Source organism: Lethenteron reissneri, chromosome 61, assembly GCF_015708825.2.
Source record: "Lethenteron reissneri isolate LAM-NWPU_2019-01 chromosome 61, ASM1570882v1, whole genome shotgun sequence".
Lineage (NCBI taxonomy): Eukaryota > Metazoa > Chordata > Hyperoartia > Petromyzontiformes > Petromyzontidae > Lethenteron > Lethenteron reissneri.
The window spans coordinates 7806584-7830309 of NC_083839.1; the positions used below are offsets into that span (position 1 = coordinate 7806584).

Sequence of the window (23726 nt, forward strand, 5' to 3'; positions counted from 1 at the left end):
GCGAGCTCTGTGATCGTCACGCGAACTCTGCGATCATCATCACGCGAGCTCTGCGATCATCGTCACGCGAGCTCTGTGATCATCGTCACGCGAGCTCTGTGATCGTCACGCGAACTCTGTGATCATCATCACACGAGCTCTGTGATCATCGTCACGCGAGCTCTGTGATCATCGTCACGCGAACTCTGTGATCATCATCACACAAGCTCTGTGATCATCGTCATGTGAGCTCTGTGATCATCGTCACTCGAGCTCTGTGATCATCGTCACGCGAACTCTGTGATCGTCACACGAGCTCTGTGATCATCGTCACGCGAGCTCTGCGATCATCATCACGTGAGCTCTGTGATCATCGTCACGCGAGCTCTGTGATCATCATCACGCGAACTCTGTGATCATCATCACGTGAGCTCTGTGATCATCGTCACGCGAACTCTGTGATCATCGTCACGTGAGCTCTGTGATCGTCACGCGAACTGTGATCATCGTCACACGAGCTCTGTGATCATCGTCACGTGAGCTCTGCGATCATCGTCACGCGAGCTCTGTGATCGTCGTCACGCGAACTCTGTGATCGTCACACGAACTCTGTGATCATCGTCACACGAGCTCTGCGATCATCGTCACGCGAACTCTGCGATCATCATCACGCGAGCTCTGCGATCGTCACGCGAACTCTGCGATCATCATCACGCGAGCTCTGCGATCATCGTCATGCGAACTCTGTGATCGTCACACGAGCTCTGTGATCATCATCACGTGAGCTCTGCGATCGTCACGCGAACTCTGTGATCATCGTCACGCGAGCTCTGTGATCGTCACGCGAGCTCTGCGATCGTCACGCGAGCTCTGTGATCATCGTCAGACGAGCTCTGTGATCATCGTCACGCGAGCTCTGTGATCATCATCACGCGAGCTCTGTGATCGTCACGCGAACTCTGTGATCATCGTCACGCGAGCTCTGTGATCATCGTCACGCGAGCTCTGTGATCATCGTCACGCGAGCTCTGTGATCATCGTCACGCGAGCTCTGCGATCATCGTCACGCGAGCTCTGCGATCGTCACGCGAGCTCTGCGATCATCGTCACGCGAGCTCTGCGATCATCGTCACGCGAACTCTGCGATCATCGTCACTCGAGCTCTGCGATCATCGTCACACGAGCTCTGTGATCATCGTCACGCGAGCTCTGTGATCATCATCACGCGAGCTCTGTGATCATCGTCACGCGAGCTCTGTGATCGTCACGTGAGCTCTGTGATCATCGTCACGCGAGCTCTGTGATCATCGTCACTCGAGCTCTGTGATCATCGTCACTCGAGCTGTGATCATCGTCACGCGAGCTGTGATCATCGTCACGCGAGCTGTGATCATCGTCATGCGAGCTCTGTGATCATCGTCACGCGAGCTCTGCGATCATCGTCACGCGAGCTCTGTGATCATCGTCACGCGAGCTCTGTGATCATCGTCACGCGAGCTCTGTGATCATCGTCACGCGAGCTCTGTGATCATCGTCACGCGAGCTCTGCGATCATCGTCACGCGAGCTCTGCGATCGTCACGCGAGCTCTGCGATCATCGTCACGCGAGCTCTGCGATCATCGTCACGCGAACTCTGCGATCATCGTCACTCGAGCTCTGCGATCATCGTCACACGAGCTCTGTGATCATCGTCACGCGAGCTCTGTGATCATCATCACGCGAGCTCTGTGATCATCGTCACGCGAGCTCTGTGATCGTCACGTGAGCTCTGTGATCATCGTCACGCGAGCTCTGTGATCGTCACTCGAGCTCTGTGATCATCGTCACTCGAGCTCTGTGATCATCGTCACGCGAGCTGTGATCATCGTCACGCGAGCTGTGATCATCGTCATGCGAGCTCTGTGATCATCGTCACGCGAGCTCTGTGATCATCGTCACGCGAGCTCTGCGATCATCGTCACGCGAGCTCTGCGATCATTGTCACGCGAACTCTGTGATCATCGCTACGCGAGCTCTGCGATCATCGTCACGCGAGCTCTGCGATCATCGTCACGCGAGCTCTGCGATCATCGTCACGCGAGCTCTGCGGTGAACGTGAACACCTGAAAAGAGTCCGGAGGAAAACCGAACGTCTCTTTTTGCCACCACCGTCCGGAACGCCATCGTCCCCCCCCTCTGCACCGGCTGCGGCAGCAGCAGCAGCGCTCAAGTCTCCCCCGGGGACAAGACGCCATCCTTCGCCTGGCTTTCGAGCGACGCCGACCGTCAGGATCATGGTCATCTTTGTCCGTGAAACGCCGTGCACGTTATTGCAAGATTATTATTATCATCATCATATTATTTATCATTCACCATTAAAGTTCGGGGCTTACACACCAAAAACACGCATGCAGATTCAAATGTAACCTTTTTTTCTTTTAACGCTCCGCCAATGGAGAAATCGCAATGGCTGAAGGTGCCATATGTCACGCGTGCGCACACAAAGCGGTCGTCCGAGAGTGTGCGTGATAAAATAAAATACTGGGAAAATACAACACATGCTGACCAAAAACAAAACCTCCTGAGGACTTCAAACAAAAACCAAGCTAATCAACCGAATTAAAATCTCTCGCCTGTGGCCCACGCAGCACATTGCGTTCCCTTTGCGTATCTTTTCAAGAGCAAAACGCACGAGGTATACAGTACAATGTTGCATATCCGCCCTGACCAGTCATTTCAACTGGACAAAGACCCACCGTATAGCTTCAACAGACTGTTGGGGAAAGTCCGGTTAGCGAGCACCTATGAAGGTTACCACGGCACACGAGGGGATGGATGGCCAGCACCACACGCTCGGCCGCCTTTGCCGCACCAGGTACTCATTTGAGACCGAGTCGACCTAGGTGAGGACCCAGGACCAGTTCGGATATTCGTGACTGACGTTGGCCGTGAGCGGGAATCGAGCCCGGGTCGCCAGGTTCGTAGCGCAGCACTAACCACTGCGACGCCACCGCCGCCTATGCACGTGCACACAACAGTGCGAGGTTCGTGCGCGGTGTTTAACGATACATTTCTGTGGATGTTCCCGTAATCGACCGGTTCACATAGCGGCCTATACCCTGGTCCCCCCCCCCCCCCCCCCCCCCGTGCGAGTCGGATATGCGACATTGTGCTGCGTTCACGAAACTGAACCAAAGCCACAATCAGCAATTGCTGATACGATAACTACCCTAGGGGTGCATCGATTCAGTACTCCCCCTCCCGCGAAAACTCGCGCATGAATTGTTGCAATTCAGGGTCACGATTCGACTCGAGAATCAACTCTTGTGTATATATTATAAATATTTTAAATTTGTTTTGGCGAATGTAGCGGCCTCCAGGGGGTGGTCGGTGGCGATCACGTGAACCCGATTATACGCAACAACGTACGACAAGGGCAGACCGTTGTTTTCTTGCGCGCGCGATTCCACGCCGCGTGAAAATCGCGAGCATAAAAAAAGACCGGTACCGATCGATGCGCCGTCCACATCCCCCACCCCCCACACCGTGAGGCAAAAGGGGATAATTTTTCCTCCAAGACCTCAAACAAGAGCCCCTCCTCCCCCATAGATCTTTTTCGTTTTAGTCGCGAATTAATAAGAGCTACATCCCCCCCCCCCCGCCAATTGGCATTCTGCCCCCCCCCCCCGGGGCATACAGCCCCAGGCCTCCAGGAAACCCTGGGTTGGCCCTGCCTGCCACTCGAGGGTTGGCTTATTCCTACGCGGCTAGCGGAGGACTGAATGGATTTGCCCCCTGCCATCCACAATTACCGTTCACACACAACAACAAGCGCACACAATGTATATATTACATTTACATATAATGTGTATATATACTTTAGAAAATAAAATGGTTTCACTCGATTACTTTACAGCCTCGCCGTCCATAAAACGGTAAAAGCGTTACCATTTTACACACGGCGTGAAAAAATATTTGGCTGTAAAAGATAAAAAATCATATCAACACAGGAGCACCGATGTCTTGCAGCAGGCGGAAACGCACGATTCATCAAATCACACGATGCTTCGGGGTTCACTATTACATGAGATTTGTTTATGTTTCCCTAGCGGTGCACACAGAATCCGTGAGCGGCTGCGTTGGCTCCCGTGAACTTGGTGCAACGGCTGTGGACGGCCCGGTCCTCATAGGAAACGTAAAGATTCAACGATAAACGTAACACACTCGTGCGCACGCGCGAGTGCCTATGAATTGGGAGATTGGCAACGGAGCCGGCTCGTGAGAGCGAGACGAAAGATTTGTTGCGCAGCTGGACCGCGAGATATAGAGCGTGCGTAGACTTGGGGCGGCCTTCACCTGGCAGTGGATCGACCACGACTCACGACGATTCGCATGCACCAGTGAAGGCAAACTAAAAGGGCTTTGCGAGTTGCATCGTGACGACTGTTATAATTGAAATGCATTGAGGACGGACGGTGGTGGTGGGTGGGGGGATGAATGAAGACATGGGGGGGCTCGCGACGGGCTGGGCTCGGCCCGGATTGGCCGCTCGTGCAGAACACACTGGACAGGGGGGGGGGGGGGGTTAACTCTCAAACATTGCTACCGAGACACTCCACTGCCATAGTAATAACCAGGCACGTGATGATTGATTTGGCCCCACCACCACCCACTCCCCCCCCCCCCCCCCATGGAATTGTCTGGATTCATGGGTCACAAATTGAGAAAATGATTGGTTATTTTTCTCAGCATTTTTTTTGTCTTACCATCAAACTGCCATCGTTTTATTCGTTTAGCTCCGTGGCGGGCTCTGTATACATTCAGCCCCTCCCCCACCCCCCATGGGAAAGATTTCGATGAATATCAGCGCGTCGCATTTGGGTTCTAAAATCGATTTTTTTTTCGTTCGAATAGAAAAAAAAGCTACTGGCGAATGCCGTTGCCTTCTAGTGGTTACAGGGGGTGACGAGAAACCGCGATTACCTACAACGCGTACACGTTGAGGAGCACTGGCTCTAGCACACACACACACACGCAGACTTCAACGCATTACACGAGCAAACAAACCGACAATAAAGCGCAGCGTCGCTACGGTCGAAATTAGCCAACGGGATAATTTGCTCGAAGAAATGCCGCTAATTATCTGTGGGGGTTTTTTTTTTTTACCCGCACCCCCCCACAAGCGATTCAACGCGTGGATGGCGAGAACCTGAGAGTCAACCTGAATTGGGAAACCACGAAAGTGCCTGGCGAGAGAGCTTCACGCCAACCATTCAACCATGATTATAAAGTGATAACAATATTATAATAATCAGCACAAACTTAAGAAACCCAGTGACCAGCTTGGTGAAGTATGGTCAAACATACTTCCCTCTCCCCCCACCGCCAGTGACACTGTAGTGGTGGTGGGGGGAGCAGGGTGGGGAACTCCTTCATCAGTAGTAGTTTGACAATGAGGGGTACACATACATTCGAATTACTTTATGACAAATTATAACTTAATAATAATAATAATGATATCCATGAGGTTTATGTGAAGGGCAGCAGCGCCTCGGTAAAAGCCGCCCGGCTGCCCGCGTGACACAACTCCCTCCAACGTCCAAATCCAGCGTCTCCGCTTGACATCTAAACGAGGTTGGGAGGGAGGTGAGGGAGGTGGGGGGGGTGGGGGGGGCGGGCACAGCTATCCGCCACCGCCGTGTCCTCCGGTCATGCCGAATTTCATTTTCGGCACGAGGTCCGACGTTTCGCCCTCTGGCCGCTTCCACAGGAAAACAAGAAAAAAAACCAACTCGGTTCTGCCACACGTGCCGTCGCTCGGCAGCTAATTATCGGGAACCGAACGCGGAACGGCGCGCAACCCGGGACGCGCGGCGGGAGAGTGGCGCCTTAAGCGGAGTCAACTCCGAAAACCAACGCGGGTCGCGGCAGTGCAGGGGTGGGCGTGCGTGCGGGCGGGCGGGTGTGCGGGTGTGCGGGCGGGCGTGCGGGCGGGCGTGCGGGGTGCTGCTGCTGCTGCTGTGGCGGCTGGCACACGGTGCTCAGGCACAGTTGTTCTTGTACTTCTCCTTGCCGTGGTTGTTGATCACGCAGATGTGCTGTGGAAAAACGCAAGCAGGACACAAAAGTGAGCGCGCAAACAGCCGTCCGAGGAAGTCAACAGGAAGCTCAATAAAAGTTGCTGCAAGACAAAACAGCCACGCGCGCATGCGGGCACACACACAAACGACAAAAATCGCCCCCCATCCCCTTTCCCCCCATAGCCTTTCAACTGACTGTTGGGACAAGTGCCGTTCCCGAACACTTATTAAGGCCGGCATGGCATACGAGGGGGTGGGTGGTCAACAGCACACCCGGCCGGCCGCCTTGTCTCCCAAGTGCCAATGTTTACTCATCGCACCAGGTACTCATTTCAGGCCGAGTCGACCCAGCGGAGGCCCATGACCCGTCAGATAATCCTCACCGACGTTGGCCGTGAGTGGGATTCGAATTCTGGTCGCCGGGTACGTAGCCCAACGCGCTAATCGCTGTGCCACCGTACAAAAACAAAGACCCCCCCTTATAGCCTTAACAGACTGACAGGGTAAGTGCTGTCGGCACACGATGGGGGGTTGGGTGGGCGGCCAGCACCACGCCCGGCCGCCTTTGTCTCCCTAGTGGCAATATGGTGATGTTTACACATCTATTTAGGCCGAGTCAACCCAGTCGAGACCCAAGACCGGCTCTGCTATCACTCGCCACTTGTGTTAGCCACGCACAGGCGTAGACAGGAAGGTGTTGGCTGACTCAGGGGTCAGATCCGGCACACTACTGAGGTTTCAGTTTCCCATTATTAAACCGGATTCTCGAGGGGAGCGAGCTGATAGGTTGCCACCATATGACCCAGAGCCGTTGGTGCGAGTGATACAACCTCACTGCCATTGTATTTAGAGTATTTCGTTTAGAGTATTACGCTGCTGCCGCTTTTAATTCCCACGTGATAAGCCACTTCGTTGATTGATCAATTGTGGCCAGAGCTAGATAGCTGAGTGGGCCCTCAGCTGGTGAAATAAAACGAGTTTAGTTTTTTTTGTCTTTTAGTACACGTGTACGTCAACTCACATTGAGGTCCCGGAAGTACTCGTTGTAGTCCAGCGCGTATCCCACAACAAACTCGTCCGGGATTTCGAAGCCGATATCTGAAAGAAAGAAAAACGGTCAGGTGAGAGTTTACGTTAACGAGCTGCGTTGGCAAGTGGTGCAAGAGCTCAAATAATAATGATGGTGATAAAAACTCTACACGTTCGTCGACAATTAAACCGTGGCCTTAAAAGTAAAAATATTTCTAGCAGGCGACGTTTCTGGCAATGGGCGTGCGGAGAGACAGGCCAGAGAGACAGGGAGGACAAAAAGAGTTGGAGACAGCACTTTACACCACGGGGCTTGGGGAAAATAACATGTTTTTTTGTATTAGTCATGGTATTGTCTGTTACTAAGTAGCTACGAGTGCTTGTGGGTGGGTGGGTGGTTGGGTTGGTAGGGTGGGTGGGTTGGCGAGGTGAATGGGTTGGTAGTGTGGGTGGGTTTGTAGTGGGTGGGTTGGTAGGGTGGGTGGTTGGGTTGGTAGGGTGGGTGGCTTGGTTGGTAGGGTGGGTGGTTTGGTTGGTAGGGTGGGTGGTTTGGTAGGGTGGGTGGGTTGGCAGGGTGGGTGGGTTGGTAGCGTGGGTGGGTTGGCACGGTGGGTGGGTTGGTAGGGTGGTGGGTTGGCAGGGTGGTGGGTTGGCAGGGTGGGTGGGTGGGTGAATTGGCAGGGTGGGTTGGTAGGGTGGGTGGGTGCAACTGCAATCACCAACTCTCAGACGAAGCAATTGACTGGCTCAAATCACTTAGAACTAAAACTCAATTAGGCGGCGCTCTTCGTTTACCGCACGAAACAAGAGGAAATGGACAAGGAGGGGGGTGGGGGACGGGCGCTACTCACAATCCGGGCGGTATCCCACGCTGCGCGGCGTCCGCTTTACCAGCAAACTGCCGAGACAGCACAACGCGCCACAACGCGGCACCACAAGCGTCAACGCAGGTTCAGGCCCGACGAGTCGTCCACCGTGCAGCCAAAAACGCGAACCTCGACATGAACCGCGTAGCTTCATCGCCGCCTGCGACCATCGGGTCCGCATCCGAGCGAGTGGATGCACAACCAACACCGCTCATTTCCAAGTCCGTTTGCGAGTGGCACGTACGGACCACAGCGACGCGCTCAAACGGGGGCAAGTGCTGTTAGCGAGCACCTATGCAGGCCGGCATAGGTGCTCGCTACGGCACGCGAGAGCGTGGGTGGCCAGCACCACGGTTTAGAAATTCGTCACTGGTGTTGGCAGCGAACAGGAATCGAACTTGGGTTGCCGGGTTCGTAGCAGTGTGCAAACCACTGCGCCACCGTTCCCCACCTGACACACACACACACGCGCGTGCACCAACCTGGCCACCTTCACCATGTTGGGCTTGTAGTCCTTCAGCATGCTCAACAACGTCTGCATGGTCCTGCCTGTGTCAATGATGTCCTGCAAAAACACAGAACAGACACACCTCAAAAAATTCTGGGCTGCAACAACGTTTAATTCTACGTACAGTGTTGTCGTTCGTGCAAACTGCAGCTCACAATCACCGAGGAACCAGAGAAACGAGCTGGATGGTGGCAGCCAAGCGGTGAGCCAACGCTACCAACAACCGCCGAACTCTGCGGTCCTCTCTACCGTAGACTCTCGATTACCCACGCTAGTGATGGGGAGGATGGGCGCAGAATAACGGATAAGCCAAATATATCAATTTTCTGCGGATCTCTATGCCGAAAACCACTAATATAGGCATAAATTATGTTTAAGTTGAGAAAACTGAGTTGCTCAGTGATAACACTTTCCTGCTCCCACGCAGAAGACTCGGCACTCTAAGTGGATAGCAGCAGAGCCACGCCAATCAACGTCAATCAAACCCCGCACACTGGTGTAAAGATATGCCATTACTGTACTGTAGAGGTGATCACGTAGATTTCCGATTCACCAGAGCAACACGTTTGTTCGGTTTAAGCACGTCACTTGTCATAAACATTCCAAGAATAGCAATGTACAATTGTTTGTAGATTATTAATTTGGCCTTTAGGGAATAATCCACGAGTTAGGTATTTATGTCAAAATCTCAGGTGTGCGGTTAATCCGCAAATCGGATAAACCGCACGTGAATAACCGAGAGTCCCTAATGTATATTCAGAGGTTTTTCTGCCAATTAGTATTGACCCAAGTGGAAGGAAATCGGAGTGCCTGGAGAAAACCCACGCGTGCCAAGGGGCAACATCTCGTCCCGCCCGTCGCTGTACCGCCTTCCCTTGGCGAGCCAGGGTAGTTACGGATTCTCCTCGGCGCCCGCGGGAAAAGAAGAGTTTTGAAAAATTTGTGCGACCCACCAACCCGCTCTTGCCTCCGTAGTAGGCCTCGGCAAGGTAAGGTAAAAGTTAAAAGGTAAAAACAACAAGCCTACCTTTACCTTACCTTTTACCTTACCACAATACAATCACTCTACCCTACCTTTAACCCTTTAGCAGGTAAGGTAAAAAGCAACGAGCCTACCTTTACCCTACCTTTTACCCTTAGCCCATACAAATGACCCGATTACAGGGTAATTACTGGAATACTACACATGAAAAAGGTTTGTAACGGTAAATGCTAGGTAGAGCTCTTAATCCATATAGAATACTCTCGATTATTCCAATTTTACACGCTTTCTTTTAACGCACTCTGTCTGTTGTCGTTGTTATTGTCGTTGTCGTCGTCGTATCCTCAAATCTTGGAACTCAATTTTGACCCACTTCCTAATGTGGTATTGACTATCGACTGCAAACTTGGTATGCTTATGTCATACCGATGACAATACTATATTCTATCATAAATATATATATTTTAAATTATTTTGTATATGTTATGTTTCGGCTTGGGTCTAATTGTCCACACTCAACAGACGTTGGCTGTAATTGGCCACGGCCCCTTACGTTGTGGCAAGCTTCAGGGCCACTTCCTGGAGTCGTGGAGTTCTGCCATGACTAGTACATTTAATAAAAGCGTGTTTTTAAAAAAGTTTTTAAAAATATTACTTATTAAATGGAGGCCACGGACTGCGCCACGGAGCTTTTAGCGGTAAACAAGGTACCGTATTTACCGGGTAATACTTCAGAGCTACCTTTACCCTACCGGGTAATTCTTCCGAGCTACCTTTACCCTACCCTTTACCTTACCCCTTGGCATGTCGACACCTTTACCCTTACCCTTTTACCCGGTAAAAAGGGTAAATTACCTTACCTTGCCGAGGCCTACTCCATAGCGCTGGAGTACAGAACCACGCACGCGGCCACCGACACCCGGCTAACAGGCTGTACGACGTTAAGACTCTTCAAAGAGGTGCAAGACGGCAACATCAACTGGCTTAGACAATTTTCACCACCTAAGCTGTGCGACACGATGCAATGGCACGCACGCCCAGCGCATTGCTCCCAGCTCCATAACAGCAGCCTGACTGCTCCGCCACCAGCTACCCACAAAGAGGTTCTCAATTTTATCCACCGCATGGGGGAGGTTAGAGCCGATTCGATTCCCGGCGAGATATGCGAACCTGAGCTGGGGCTTACCGAGTTGGCGCCCTAACCGCCAGGTTTATATTACCCACCGATCGAAAACCAAACGGCACTCACCTCAACGATGAGCACATTCTGAAACGCAAAAAAATCCACACAGAATAGGTTAACAGTGCAGCTTCCGCACACTTCATGCAGTGCAGTGGTGACCAACTTTTATAAATAGTAAGCAGTGCTCAAAAACGCTGAGCTTGTAGCTTTAGCGAGAGGCAATTTCACTTATTTATTTTGCGCGGGACACCTTATGGCGGCCACAAAGGTCAAAAGGTCATCAGATGGTAATTCCTCCCGGCACCGACCGTGAAAAGTCAAAACAAATACCGCGTTATTACAGCCGTAAAACTAAAGCCTAATTAAACAGAGCAGAGCGATATACGAACCAAGGGACGATTTTGAGACGGACAAAATGAGGCACAATTTGTATAAAAATATAGGAAGCTTTATAATGCTTGCACGACAACCACAGGAATTAAGTAATCCTCGCCCGGCTAATAATGTGGGGCGCGGTATTAGCCGTGAATGACTACGCGCCTTCCGGTTCACTCACAGCGGACGTCCAAGACCTCCCGCAACGTTACTGGAAAAAAGCCAACAGCCTGCGCCGCCGCCGCAGAGATGCGGGGTGTAAATCTGGGGCTCAGCCGCTCGCTATTAAACCAGTTTCTCAAATGCAGCGAGTCGATGGTTCATGCGCTCTCATCTAAAGTATGAAAAATATTTAATTGTTGTGCAAATTTACAATTTCATACTCTCACATTAACCCCTTCCTCTGGTCTTTATACCTGATTGTATCATAAGTGGAGACATCACATTTATCCCCCCTAAGACCAAAACAGGAGGAGGATTTCTCCACAAATCTGGCTGTCGCCTGATGAGGCCAGGTTGTAATTTCCGGCGAAATATTACAAGGACTCGAATTGTAAATGTTGTGGGTTCACTCTCCAGTGTGCTGAACGAGTAACAAATTGGCATGTTTCATTTACGTGACAAACCTTACGACTTGGCTGTCGGGTGGTGGCGGGTTTAACGACACATTTATATTTATGCGATCTAACCCAAACACATTCCTGCGGAGGGAACTGGTAGGAACGTTGGGTTGCTCGGTCAATGGCCAGGGTCAACGGCGGCGTGGTGTATTTCGCAAATATGCCCGACTGTGAGGGCGGGCACAAGCCGGCGTGAGTAGGTTAAACGTTGAGTTTTATAAGGGCACCACGGAGTGAGCAGCCCCTACCCCACCCAGCCCCTCCCCACCCTCCCCACCCTCCCCACCTAGCCCCTCTCTGCACGACGGACACAATAATCCCCTGTGGGCTGGTGTAACCAGGAGGTTGCTACCAGTAAAAACTCTAATGAACTGCCATCATGTTAACAGACTTCCTGGATTTTTACTCTCTCACTTCCTGGGTCGTGTCTTGATGATGCTTGACAGTTTCAAGCGGAACGTCGCCTATCTAATGGAGATACATTTTATTGTGAGAACTGCTCAATAACTTGACGGTGAGCGAGCCGAAAGTAGTTCTGTAATGTTATCTTCCGGAGGCTGTTCCGAAACATGTTGATGTTACACTACTTTCTGCGGAGATTTCTAAACGTGAATATCTGCACGTCACGGCAACATTACACCGGTAGCCGCACAATCGTTTAAAACCAAGAGCATCGGTTACCTTTCCAGTTAATGTGCCGAAGTCATCGCCGCCAATCACCCGGATCTGTCCCGTCGACTGATCGTTCTGTACACACGCGCGACACACGCAGCCCCGTCAATTTCGTCATCGCGTGAAGCCGACTCCACCACCAGACAAATTATCGCCGTCATGTGGCGTACAAGCGTATAACGACGCACGCCGATTATTTTAGTTTGGGCTCAAACCACTGGATGAGTTCAAGTACGGTCCTCACGACCAGACGCAGCAGCGATCAGATAACGCTACATTTCACTTGGAAACTGGGTGAAGCTCGGCAACAAACGCAAGCGTCCCGACGCACGAAGACGGATCGAAGTCTCGCGCCGCACGAGTCCCCGCTCACGCACGCAGTAGCTCTTGAGTCGGATGAAGTCGACGGTGAGCGGGATGGACTGCTCCGTGTTGCGGTTGAGCGCCTTGATGAAGTCGAGGAGATCGGCGAAGAACTTGTAGCCGCCCTTGAGGACGCACAGCGCCACAATGTGGTGCCCGCCCATGTCCTTGAGGATGTCCCGCGCCAACCGCTCCGTCCTGCGGGCGCGACGAAGGGTGGGCTGAGCGCGCGACGAAGGGTGGGCTGAGCGTTGCACAAAACCCGCGACGTCCGCGATTCATAATCGGGGCGTTCGGGGAAGGCCGCGTAATGATGTCGTCGTTAAGAACCCTCCGCCACCCGACACGGCCAATCAAATGTAATTGTCACGTGGTGTGCAAGCGTTTTAACGACGTGCCAGGTCGCTCGCCGGTGAGGTGAAGAACGATTCTCACGCAACCGAATTAGTCAATTGGATCCGATGTTTCGCTCGAAACTGCGTCAAGCATCTTCGGGTCAGAAATTTTTTTTGCGTAATCATTACTTGGTCTTACGCGGAATTAAATTATGAATCACATTATTGCAGTGTGCAAGCACCACGATGAAGATTAGGGTCGTTAAGCGGTAACCGGTTTAAGCGGTAACCATTTTCAGAACCAATTCCCAGATTTTGGAAAGTCAGGATTCAGTAACTGATTCCATTGGAACGTTCCTGGGGTGAGCGGGATTCAAACTCGGATCGGCGGGTTCATAGTGCAGTGCGTTAAAACGCTGCATCGCAAGTGTGCACACACACAAGCGCGTGCAGACACACACACGTACACACGTGCACACCTGTCCATGATGAGTCCGTGTGGGATGAACACCCGGTCCAGGTCATCCATGTAGTGAGTGGGGATGCAAAACTTGCAGAGGTCGTAGCCAGGGTCAGTATCCCTAATCTGCAAACAAGATTTTAAAGCGGCGCCTTTCAATTACTGTGTTCCCGTGAGCCACACGCAACTGGAGCGCCGGCTCGCGTCGTCTCACTCCTACCCTCTCTTCCCCTGGCACCACCTCAATTCCACATTTTAAGACGACTGGACGGTCGAAACAAGTCCAGGCCGTTTGCTGGCGTCAACAATTTCCGCTTGATTATTTGGCATTTGGTCGCGAAAGCCGATGAAAACACCCCACCTTTTTTCTATTTGTGTGGAGACAAGAAACGGAGATTGCTGCTTGTCCTGTTCTGCTTGGAAGAGGCCAAAAAAATATAAACGATCGCAAAAACACGGGAACAACAAAACACGAGCACGCGGCGCCGACCGCCGCATTAACGCGTAAACGACGCGTGGCGCTAAGCGGATTGGCAGCCCGGATAAACCTGCCACGGCACGGAGCACTTTAATTTCATACGACCCCTCGACACCGCCACCACCGCCGTTAAGCGCTTAAGCGGTGCCCCATTTCATCTCGTGCCGCGTCCGTCTGTCCCCTCCCCCCCTCTCCAGCTCCCGCACCACCCACGGGAGCCGTCGACCGCTGCTCAACCCGGACGGCATCCTCCCTTGTGCGTCGCCATTTAGACCGCGGCGCGGCACAAATTATTTTCCGCAGGTGCTTTCGATCCCTCGCTAGGGAGACAGTGTGTATAATATTATATCACCACGAAGAACAGTAAGTATAGACAAGCAGAGCACTGGTGCATACAAAGTCCACATTAAATGTGCGCAACAATGGGGCTTGTAATGTACACTGTACAGCCCCCTATCAGCCACTGCTGGATAAAGACCTATCCGTGACGTTCCGTCACGTGGAGTTGTATTACAATACCTCACCATTCTGGCATGTAGAGGATGGTAAAAGGGGGGGGGGGGGGACGTTGGGGGGGGGACTGCATTTAACCATGGATTGACCATAGCTGATGAATATGCTGTTTAATGGGAGCCCCCAAGTTTAATCTTCCTTTAAAATATATCCTGAAGCGGAAGATTAGTGCTGAATACAAATCCATTTTGCCAATGCGATTTATAACTTTGATCCTTACCCGTGCATCGATAGTTCAATTTCCAAGTGCCATTTTACCGAGACACTGCGTGTTGGCTTGGTGTGGTCTGGGACTGTATTTGTTGTTGTTTTGCTGACTTACCCAAGCTTGCATTAAGTTATATAAAAAATACGAATTTATTCCTTTATTTTTATTTTGTTATTTGCTTACCATTTTCTCTATTCTGCACTCCCATCGTCGTTTTTTTATTGTGTGTAACTTGCTGACCCGCCCTTACTGGGCATGATAGTTCATCGGATTCCTCCAGTCTAAATAAAGATTCTGATTATCTAGGAAACGATAAAAGAGGGAGAATATTTTAAATAGAGAGACAAGAGATGGACAGGCAGAGATAGAAAAGAGGAGCTTGAAAGATGGTGTAACGCCTCTTGTCACATCTGGGGAGGAGCACCCAGTTCCCACCTCACCAGATTGACTCCTCCACTGGAGGTCACAATGCCACACTCACCCACTCAATAACTCGCTCACACTCACTCACCCGCTCACCCAACCACCACAATGCAGGTCACCTCACTTGTCTTTCTGCTTCTTCCCTCGCACTACTCCACTTTGGAATTCTCTCCCATCGTCTCAATGCCCAGGCACTTGTAATAATACATTTACTTCAATTAAAAAAGACGTGATAGCTTATCCCTATTACAACTGTGACAGTGCTGCTTGTTGCTGGGTGGTTGACTTTTTAGGAACATCGCTCATCAACTCTGCAAGTTTATTTGCGACACAAATACAACATGTTAAGTGCTGTACACAGATGCCCCTTTTAAATGTTGTGCCCAAACACCACCAACACTCCCCCACCCCAAAACCCTTCCCTTCCCCCCTTCCTCACAGGGTCCCCAAACAGACTCCTATGTGGGCCCCTACCAAACCACCCAGTCAAGATCGCAAACGAAAAACCTTCCTACAACGCACGAGCGATCCCTTGCGACAGATCCCCCAAGGTGTTCTCAAGCGTGGTTATCCGTTGCATTAGATTTGGCCATAGCCTGAGAGCCTGCTAATTTATGAGTCATCCATTGCACTCGATTGTGAAAGTCTAAGGGGCACTAAATCCGCAGTCGGGTACCACGTGAGAATGAAAGGATGCCTCCATCTTACACCCAAGTGCAGATGGATGGGCCTGGCATTGGCCACGTGACATCCGATACAGAGTTCGGTGAAAACTGCTGAGGTTAAAACAAGAGCCTCATGGCTGAGCCAGCATTTGAACCTCCTGGATTTATACTCCCTTGGTGATGGCAGTCGTGGAGCATATCAGAACACACGGACGCCGTGGATGGTTCATGCACACACGGAGACTCAAGGACGCTCCACAAAAAGTGTGAAAGTGGCACACGACTTCTAACCGTGGATCACTTGAGTGAATATCTGCCCCCCCCCCCGACATCACCTTGTTCACTGAACTCACTATTCGTAGCGGTGCACATGACGTTTAGTCTCAACCTGCGCATGTTCTTCCATCCACGTGTTCCTCTTTCCAGCTCGCAGCGCAGTTTCAATGACGTACATCCCCACGTCGTGGTGTTATGTGACAAATATAAAAAAAACAACATCAACCTTCCGGGGCCAACAATTTCAGTGCGATCTTGTGAAGGAGGAATTTCCACCATCGCAACTAGGGCCATCAACAGCCGCGCGGGACACTAAATGACTCGTGAACGGTAAAAGCTGGCGTGGGCGAGGGCAGGACGCGTCGCTCGGAGGGTTGATGTCCGGTGGTGGAGCGCAACGACGGACGTAGCGGCAGCCAAAAAGAGCGAATTAACCAGAGAGGTCCTGCGCAGCGAAGGTGCGGAGCGACGAGATCTGATCACGTGCAGGACAGCCAGACGGCACATCGCAAGAGAGAGGGTGACGACTTGGTCAGACCTTCGCCCAGCAGTGGACAAATCATAGCCCTGATCGGGACTTTGCCACAGACTCGTAACCAACTGTTTACACGTCTACTGAGTACATGAATTGGGGTGGGGTCACAGAACGTGAGAATTTCAATGGAATATTACAAAAGCGCCTCAAACTTTTATGTTTTTTTAATGGGGTGGGGTCACAGAACGTGAGAATTTCAATGGAATATTACAAAAGCGCCTCAAACTTTTATGTTTTTTTAATGGATATCTTTACATTGGGCGTTTATTATCAGCAGGCGATTCATATCGGTTTTAAAGGTTACCGACCTCAAAGCACTGACAAGGTGATTGTGGCAGGCTTGTTTACCCCATTATCCAACCGCTTCGTGAAATGCCAAATCATAAACAGTGAGGGGTCACCAGACGTAAAGCAAATATTAGCTCGAGTCTGGTCCTATGATATGGCAGGATATGGAATGTAGCCATGGTTCAAGTAAACAAACTTATCTTGTGGTTGTTGTGGAGAATTATGGATACAACAAATTCAGATTGCATCTCCACATGTAGATTTTTTTTTAATGTTCTTAATTCATACCTGTCAATCCCTTATCAGTGCCTACCTTATTAAGACTAATTCAGACTTTATTGGTCACCGAGACAACTCAAAGACAATGCACCATCAGAGTATGAGGTGCACTGTCTTTGAGTTGTGCGCCTTTTGGCATCATCTGGTCCAACCCATGTGAGACTAGGCTCTAAGGAAAGCTGTCTCGGGTGTGGACCAATAAACTTCAAGGACAATGCATACATTATCAGTTATGTTTTTGTTTGCATTTTGACTGCAGGTATTGTGGTCTATGCAAACATGACTCCTTGTAAAAAAAAGGTGTCAGTTTTGTTGCCAGATTGAAGGGTAAAAAAACCATTATATTTTTTACTGGCAAATGAGGTACCAATGGTACAAATAGATGACATTTATTTTTTGCCCGTATTGAAACGGCTGTATGCCGTATGGACCTAAAAACGCAATTTCCCTCTACAAGACTACGGGTAAACCGTATGGGTTGACAGGTATGTTAATTCCACCGACCTATTGGTGGCTAACCATTTTCTGTGCAGAAACAAAGACGGAAGATTGGCTGGTAACGGTTGTAAACCCGGAACGACGTTAGACGAACGTGGGCCATGAACGCGCGAGACTTGACCCCTCCTCCTCCTCGCCATATTTGTCTCTCCCAGATAAGTTCGTTCGTTTCTCAAGCCGCCTGTTCTGGTGAGGGCCGCGGCGGCGGCAGCGTGTTGAGTAGTGGTGGTCCAGACCTCCCTTTCCCTGGCGAAACAGCCTCTAGCTCTTCCTGGAGAATTCCCAGGCGTTCCCAGGCCAGCCGAGCGACGTAGTCCCGCCAGCGTGTCCTGGGATGGCCTCAGGGTCTTCTCCCAGATAAGACATTTAATAAATAAAACAAATTGGGTTGAGGGGTTGACTCAGCCCATTATCTCTCCTTCCAGGGTCGATCAAATATGCCACTGCTTTGTGCGTGTGTAGGGGGTGAGTCGCAGGCGGGTGTTGTCCTTATGGGGAGACTCACCCCTTTACCATAGGAATGTGGAATTATCATCACGAGCCTCTTAAAGGGCTGTGAACGGAACATAAGCACCAACGCCCCAACCGATCCTTATATAAGGAGGTACTGTAACCCCTTGACTTTTTTTTATTTACCCCAACACAGACCGATCGTTGAGCGTCCCTTGTGGAGAAAACGACAAAAAATAAGCAGACGGAGACGCCCCGTTCCCCAGCGTCTGTGTCTCCCGTCGGCCACACAATGCATGCCTTTCATGGGGAGGGCATCTCAAATCAGCAGCGTTTGTTAAGACGCGTGGCGGCGGCAACAACGCCTCCCTCACCCCCTCCTCTCCTCTGGACCGGTTTCGACATTCGGCTTCTCATCAAGCAGTGCGCCTGGTGAACTGCCCAGGCAGGTGGCGGCATTTCAAGAAAAGGGGAGCGAAACATGGCGTAATCGCCTGACGAAGCTGGTGGCGTTATCACATAGCTGTCAACCAATTCGGTTTAACCCATATTCTTGAAGAGAAATTGAGTTTTCAGATCCATGCGGCGTACAGCCGTTTCAATGCGGGCATTTATTTTTTATTTTTCTGTCTATTTGTTTGTATTTCTCCCTTGTGATGGGACTTTGTCGGATGAACGTTAAGATTTATTATGGCCACAGGGTGACCAAAAAGGTCTGAGTTGGTCTGTAATAAGGTAGGCACTGGTAAGGGGTTGACAGGTATGCAGTGGTGAGTGTACTAGTGGTGAGTGTAGTGGTGAGTGTAGTGGTGAGTGTACTAGTGGTGAGTGTAGTGGTGAGTGTACTAGTGGTGAGTGTAGTAGTGGTGAGTGTAGTGGCGAGTGTAGCGGCGAGTGTACTAGTGGTGAGTGTACTTGTGAGTGTACTAGTGGTGAGTGTACTAGTGGTGAGTGTACTAGTGGTGAGTGTAGTGGTGAGTGTACTAGTGGTGAGTGTACTAGTGGTGAGTGTACTAGTGGTGAGTGTACTAGTGGTGAGTGTAGTGGTGGGTGTAGTGGTGAGTGTACTAGTGGTGAGTGTAGTGGTGAGTGTAGTGGTGAGCGTACTAGTGGTGAGTGGTGGTGAGTAGTGGTGAGTGTACTAGTGGTGAGTGTAGTGGTGAGTGTACTAGTGGTGAGTGTAGTGGTGAGTGTACTAGTGGTGAGTGTAGTGGTGAGTGTACTAGTGGTGAGTGTAGTGGTGAGTAGTGGTGAGTGTACTAGTGGTGAGTGTAGTGGTGAGTGTACTAGTGGTGAGTGTAGTGGTGAGTGTACTAGTGGTGAGTGTAGTGGTGAGTGTCGCGGTCAGTGTACTAGTGGTGAGTGTACTTGTGAGTGTACTAGTGGTGAGTGTACTAGCGGTGAGTGTAGTGGTGAGTGTACTAGTGGTGAGTGTAGTGGTGAGTGTACTAGTGGTGAGTGTAGTGGTGAGTAGTGGTGAGTGTACTAGTGGTGAGTGTAGTGGTGAGTGTACTAGTGGTGAGTGTAGTGGTGAGTATACTAGTGGTGAGTGTAGTGGTGAGTGTCACGGTCAGTGTACTAGTGGTGAGTGTACTAGTGGCGAGTGTAGTAGTGGTGAGTGTAGTGGTGGTGAGTGTAGTGGTGAGTGTCGCGGTGAGTGTACTAGTGGTGAGTGTACTGGTGGTGAGTGTGCTAGTGGTGAGTGTGCTAGTGGTGAGTGTACTAGTGGTGAGTGTACTAGTGGTGAGTGTGCTAGTGGTGAGTGTACTAGTGAGTATACTAGTGGTGAGTGTAGTGGTGAGTGTACTAGTGGTGAGTGTACTAGTGGTGAGTGTACTAGTGGTGAGTGTGCTAGTGGTGAGTGTGCTAGTGGTGAGTGTGCTAGTGGTGAGTGTACTAGTGGTGAGTGTGCTAGTGGTGAGTGTACTAGTGGTGAGTGTGCTAGTGGAGAGTGTACTAGTGGTGAGTGTGCTAGTGGTGAGTGTGCTAGTGGTGAGTGTAGTGGTGAGTGTACTAGTGGTGAGTGTACTAGTGGTGAGTGTACTATTGGTGAGTGTAGTGGTGAGTGTAGTGGTGAGTGTACTAGTGGCGAGTGTACTAGTGGTGAGTGTGCTAGTGGTGAGTGTAGTGGTGAGTGTAGTGGTGAGTGTAGTGGTGAGTGTACTAGTGGTGAGTGTACTAGTGGTGAGTGTACTAGTGGTGAGTGTAGTGGAGAGTGTAGTGGTGAGTGTACTAGTGGTGAGTGTAGTGGAGAGTGTCGCGGTGAGTGTACTAGTGGTGAGTGTACTAGTGGTGACTATTTGTTTCTTCCTGGTGATGGGACTTGGGATTTATAAGTGCACTGGGTGACTAATAAGGTCTGAGTTGGTCTGTTAATAAGGTTGGGGCACCGATAATTCACTGTGTAACAACATTTTTTTGTTCCTGGGTAGTAAGTGTTATTTCCTAATTGCTTATGCCTCAAAGGTACAGAAAATGGCTATTATTCCCCACAAGCTTTGCTTTTGTGACCAGGAAAGTGATATTTTGAAATCTACCTATTTTCAATGAGAAAACATGCGCATTTGTGTCTTTCATTCACAAAGTCCTGGTTACAAAAGCAAAGTTTTTGGGGAATAGCCATTTTATATACTTTTGAGGCGTAAGCAATTAAAAAATAACACTTACTACCCAGGGACGAAACTCGTGTTACATAGTGATAAGTGATTGACAGGTATGGGACCTATCAACGTGACTTTACCAAAAGACCCAAAGAATATGAATAGCTATGGAATCACCAGCGAGACGTCGTACTCGAATTGTAAATGATGCGGGGTTTTTTGTTTGTTAAATTTGCTCTCCAACTCAGCGGTTGTGCCCTGGTCGTCAACTAAAATCGGCGCGTTTCGTTTGACGTGACAACCACCGTCGTCACTAATCGTGCTGTGTCGGGTGGTGAAGGGTTCCACAGACGCATCAAATATTTGCGCGATCTCACACAAACGGGGGGGGGGGGGGAAAGGGAAGAAAAAAACCCGCACACCAAAATCTTGGTTCTTTCGGTAAAGTCACGTAGAAGGAAAATAATAAAATAATATAAAACAATAAAATTCTCACGACGTTTCAACTGCAACACAGGCAATCGTCATCAGGTGTGAAATCATCATCAAAATTTGAAATTTTCTTGCTGTGGATGTCACACCTGATGATGATTGCTTGTGTTGCAGTTAAAACGTCGTGAGAATTGTATTGTTTAAAAATTGTATTATTTTATTATTTCCCTTCTACGTGACTTTACCGAAAGAACCAAGAATATGAATCCCTGCAGTCACGAAAGCTTTAAATCGAATAATCTTGATTGCAAAAGCCTCCCTACTACTGCTGTTACGTATTTAAACTTGACGCAGCTACCGAGTCTTACTTTTAGGTTTTTTCGGTAAAGTCACGTAGGTAAAAAACAATAAAATAATATAAATAATGCGAGAAATAAAATAATAAATAATGTATTGATTTTTTCATTTATTGATTTATTATTAATTTTTTGCCTACATGGTTTTACCGAAAAAACCTAAGGGTATGAATCCTTGCAGTCACGAAAGCTTCAAATCTAGAACTGCCGAGTTTTGTTTCTGTATAAAACTAAAATCGCTACGCAAAGGGCTCGACTTGAGCTGGCACAGGTGGCAATGACGAGGCCGCGGGCATCGCCTCAAGGATAACTCTCATCTCTCTCTCATCTCACCTCTCTCTCTCTCTGCACCACTTTCAAAGGCGATATTGAACATACCCCACCCACCCCAAACAACGCAGTCGTCTAAGCAACGATTTTGTTTAAAAACTAACAAAAGCTTTCGCTTCGTCACCGTTAAACTAGACGCACCGCTGCACGTGTTAGCACTGTACATGCCACGCACTCGCTTTCACGGAGCCCTGTAGAGTGTTTACTTTGTTTTACTGCGACACATTGACGTCCTTGTTGCTGGTGTGGTGTTGCGAGGGGAATAATTGCGTCGTTGAGTCGCGTTGAGTGTAAATTAAACGTGTACAGTGCGGGCTTAACCACCCACACATCCGTTAAGGCACGCGGGCACACAAAACGTCTCTTTGTAATAAACGAAACAAAATATCCCCCCAAAAAAAACACAAAAGCCGCCTTCAACATTCGCTAAGGCGTCGCACACAAAAACAAATCGGCAACCAAAGCTGAATGTATTTAAAAAAAAACATTTAAATATAAATCGCCTCATGCGCCGCACGCACTGTACACGCACGGCACCCGCGTTGACATTGAAACGCCGCCACGAGGAGGATTTTTTTATTTAATAAAAATTGTTAAATCTTAGAAGCGAACAACATTTCCCTCACAGTTATGTCCTACATCCTTTATTAATCAGTGAAATGCGTCTCCGAGTCGCTCACCACGACGCAGTTTCCCGCGCTGCTCTCTGCAGGGGCGTCCATGGCGGGAAAGGAATAAGAGGCGAAGGCGCCGCCTACAACTCCAGATCTCCTCCCTGCCTCCCTCTCCCTCTCTCCACGCTATCTCCTCCCTCTCCTCGCTATCTCCTCCCTCCTCTCTCTCCTCCCTCTCCACTCTATCTCCCCCCTCCCTCTCTCCTCCCTCTCCACGTTATCTTCTCCCTCCCTTCCTCGCTATCTCCTCCCTCTTCTCCCTCTCTTTTTTTACGATCAGATGCTCGGTGTATTCGGCACTTTGCCTCGTTCATCATTTCGTAATATTTTTTATTTCAATTAACATTTTTTACCTTTGCTTTATTTAAACCCCCACCTCTCGCTCACTCTCACTCACTCGCTCGCTCTCTCTCTCTTCGCTATCTCCCCCCTCTCTCTTTTTTTTACGATCAGTGGAAACAAGAAGATGCTCTGTGTAGTCGGCACTTTGCTTCGTTCATCATTTCGTAATTTTTTAAAAATAATAACTTGGCTTTATGTAAACCCCCACCTCTCGCTCTCTCACTCTCTCGCTCTCTCTTGCTCTGCACGCAGCCCTTCTCGCAGTCCGACGGCCTCCGACGGGTAGCTCACAACTGCATGCAGAGCTCCCCGTCATCTGCCACCGAGCACACGGCCTCCTCCATCGCCCACTGCTCCTTGAAGGCCGGCACGGCGTGGGTCAGCCGCGCCGCATGGCGGAACTCCAGCCCACACATCCTGGGGCTCCGACCAGAGCGCGGAAGATGCCCCCAGGCTGCTGGCCGGACGTTTCCCCTCCAGGGCCACCTTCCCCGCCCTGTAAATGGCGAGCTTGCCGTAGCCCACGAGTACGTTGACCAGCCCCTGAAGATGTTGGGGTCCGTCGCCCTTTGGGTATCCAAAAATGAGGACCGTCGGGGAGAAGTGGAGGCTGAACCTTAGGAGGATGTTTCTCAGGACCGAGTCCAGGCTCTTGCACTCCACGTATTGGTGCGCCACCGTCTCCACTTTACCGCAGAACCGGCACTCCGGGGACGTGTCGGTAAAGCGCGCCAGGGAGGCGTTGGTGGTGACGGTGCCGTGGGCGATGCTCCGGCTGAGGTCACCGATGCGGTTGTACGTCGCGCTGGAGTAGAGTTGCCTCCAGCGAGGCCTCTCCGGAGAGACAGGCGCCGCCTAGCTAGTTAGCACGTCAGAGTCTCGTTCGTTATCGGAATGAACCAGACAAATCGCTCCACCAACTACGAACGGCCATGCACCTCCCTCCC

The 23726-nt window shown here is 50.3% G+C and overlaps 1 protein-coding gene across 1 annotated transcript; it reads right to left on the reverse strand.

Moving 5' to 3' along the window:
• Positions 1–2297: 2297 nt before the first annotated feature.
• Positions 2298–22582, reverse strand: LOC133358389 (hypoxanthine-guanine phosphoribosyltransferase-like). Its single transcript, XM_061576704.1, has 9 exons — positions 22444–22582; positions 13452–13558; positions 12652–12835; positions 12284–12349; positions 10674–10691; positions 8417–8499; positions 7920–7966; positions 7061–7137; positions 2298–6057 (listed from the first exon to the last, which is right to left on the reverse strand). The coding sequence occupies exons 1-9, from the start codon at positions 22483–22485 to the stop codon at positions 6001–6003; spliced, it is 681 nt and encodes a 226-aa protein (XP_061432688.1). The 5' UTR covers positions 22486–22582; the 3' UTR covers positions 2298–6000.
• Positions 22583–23726: the final 1144 nt, after the last annotated feature.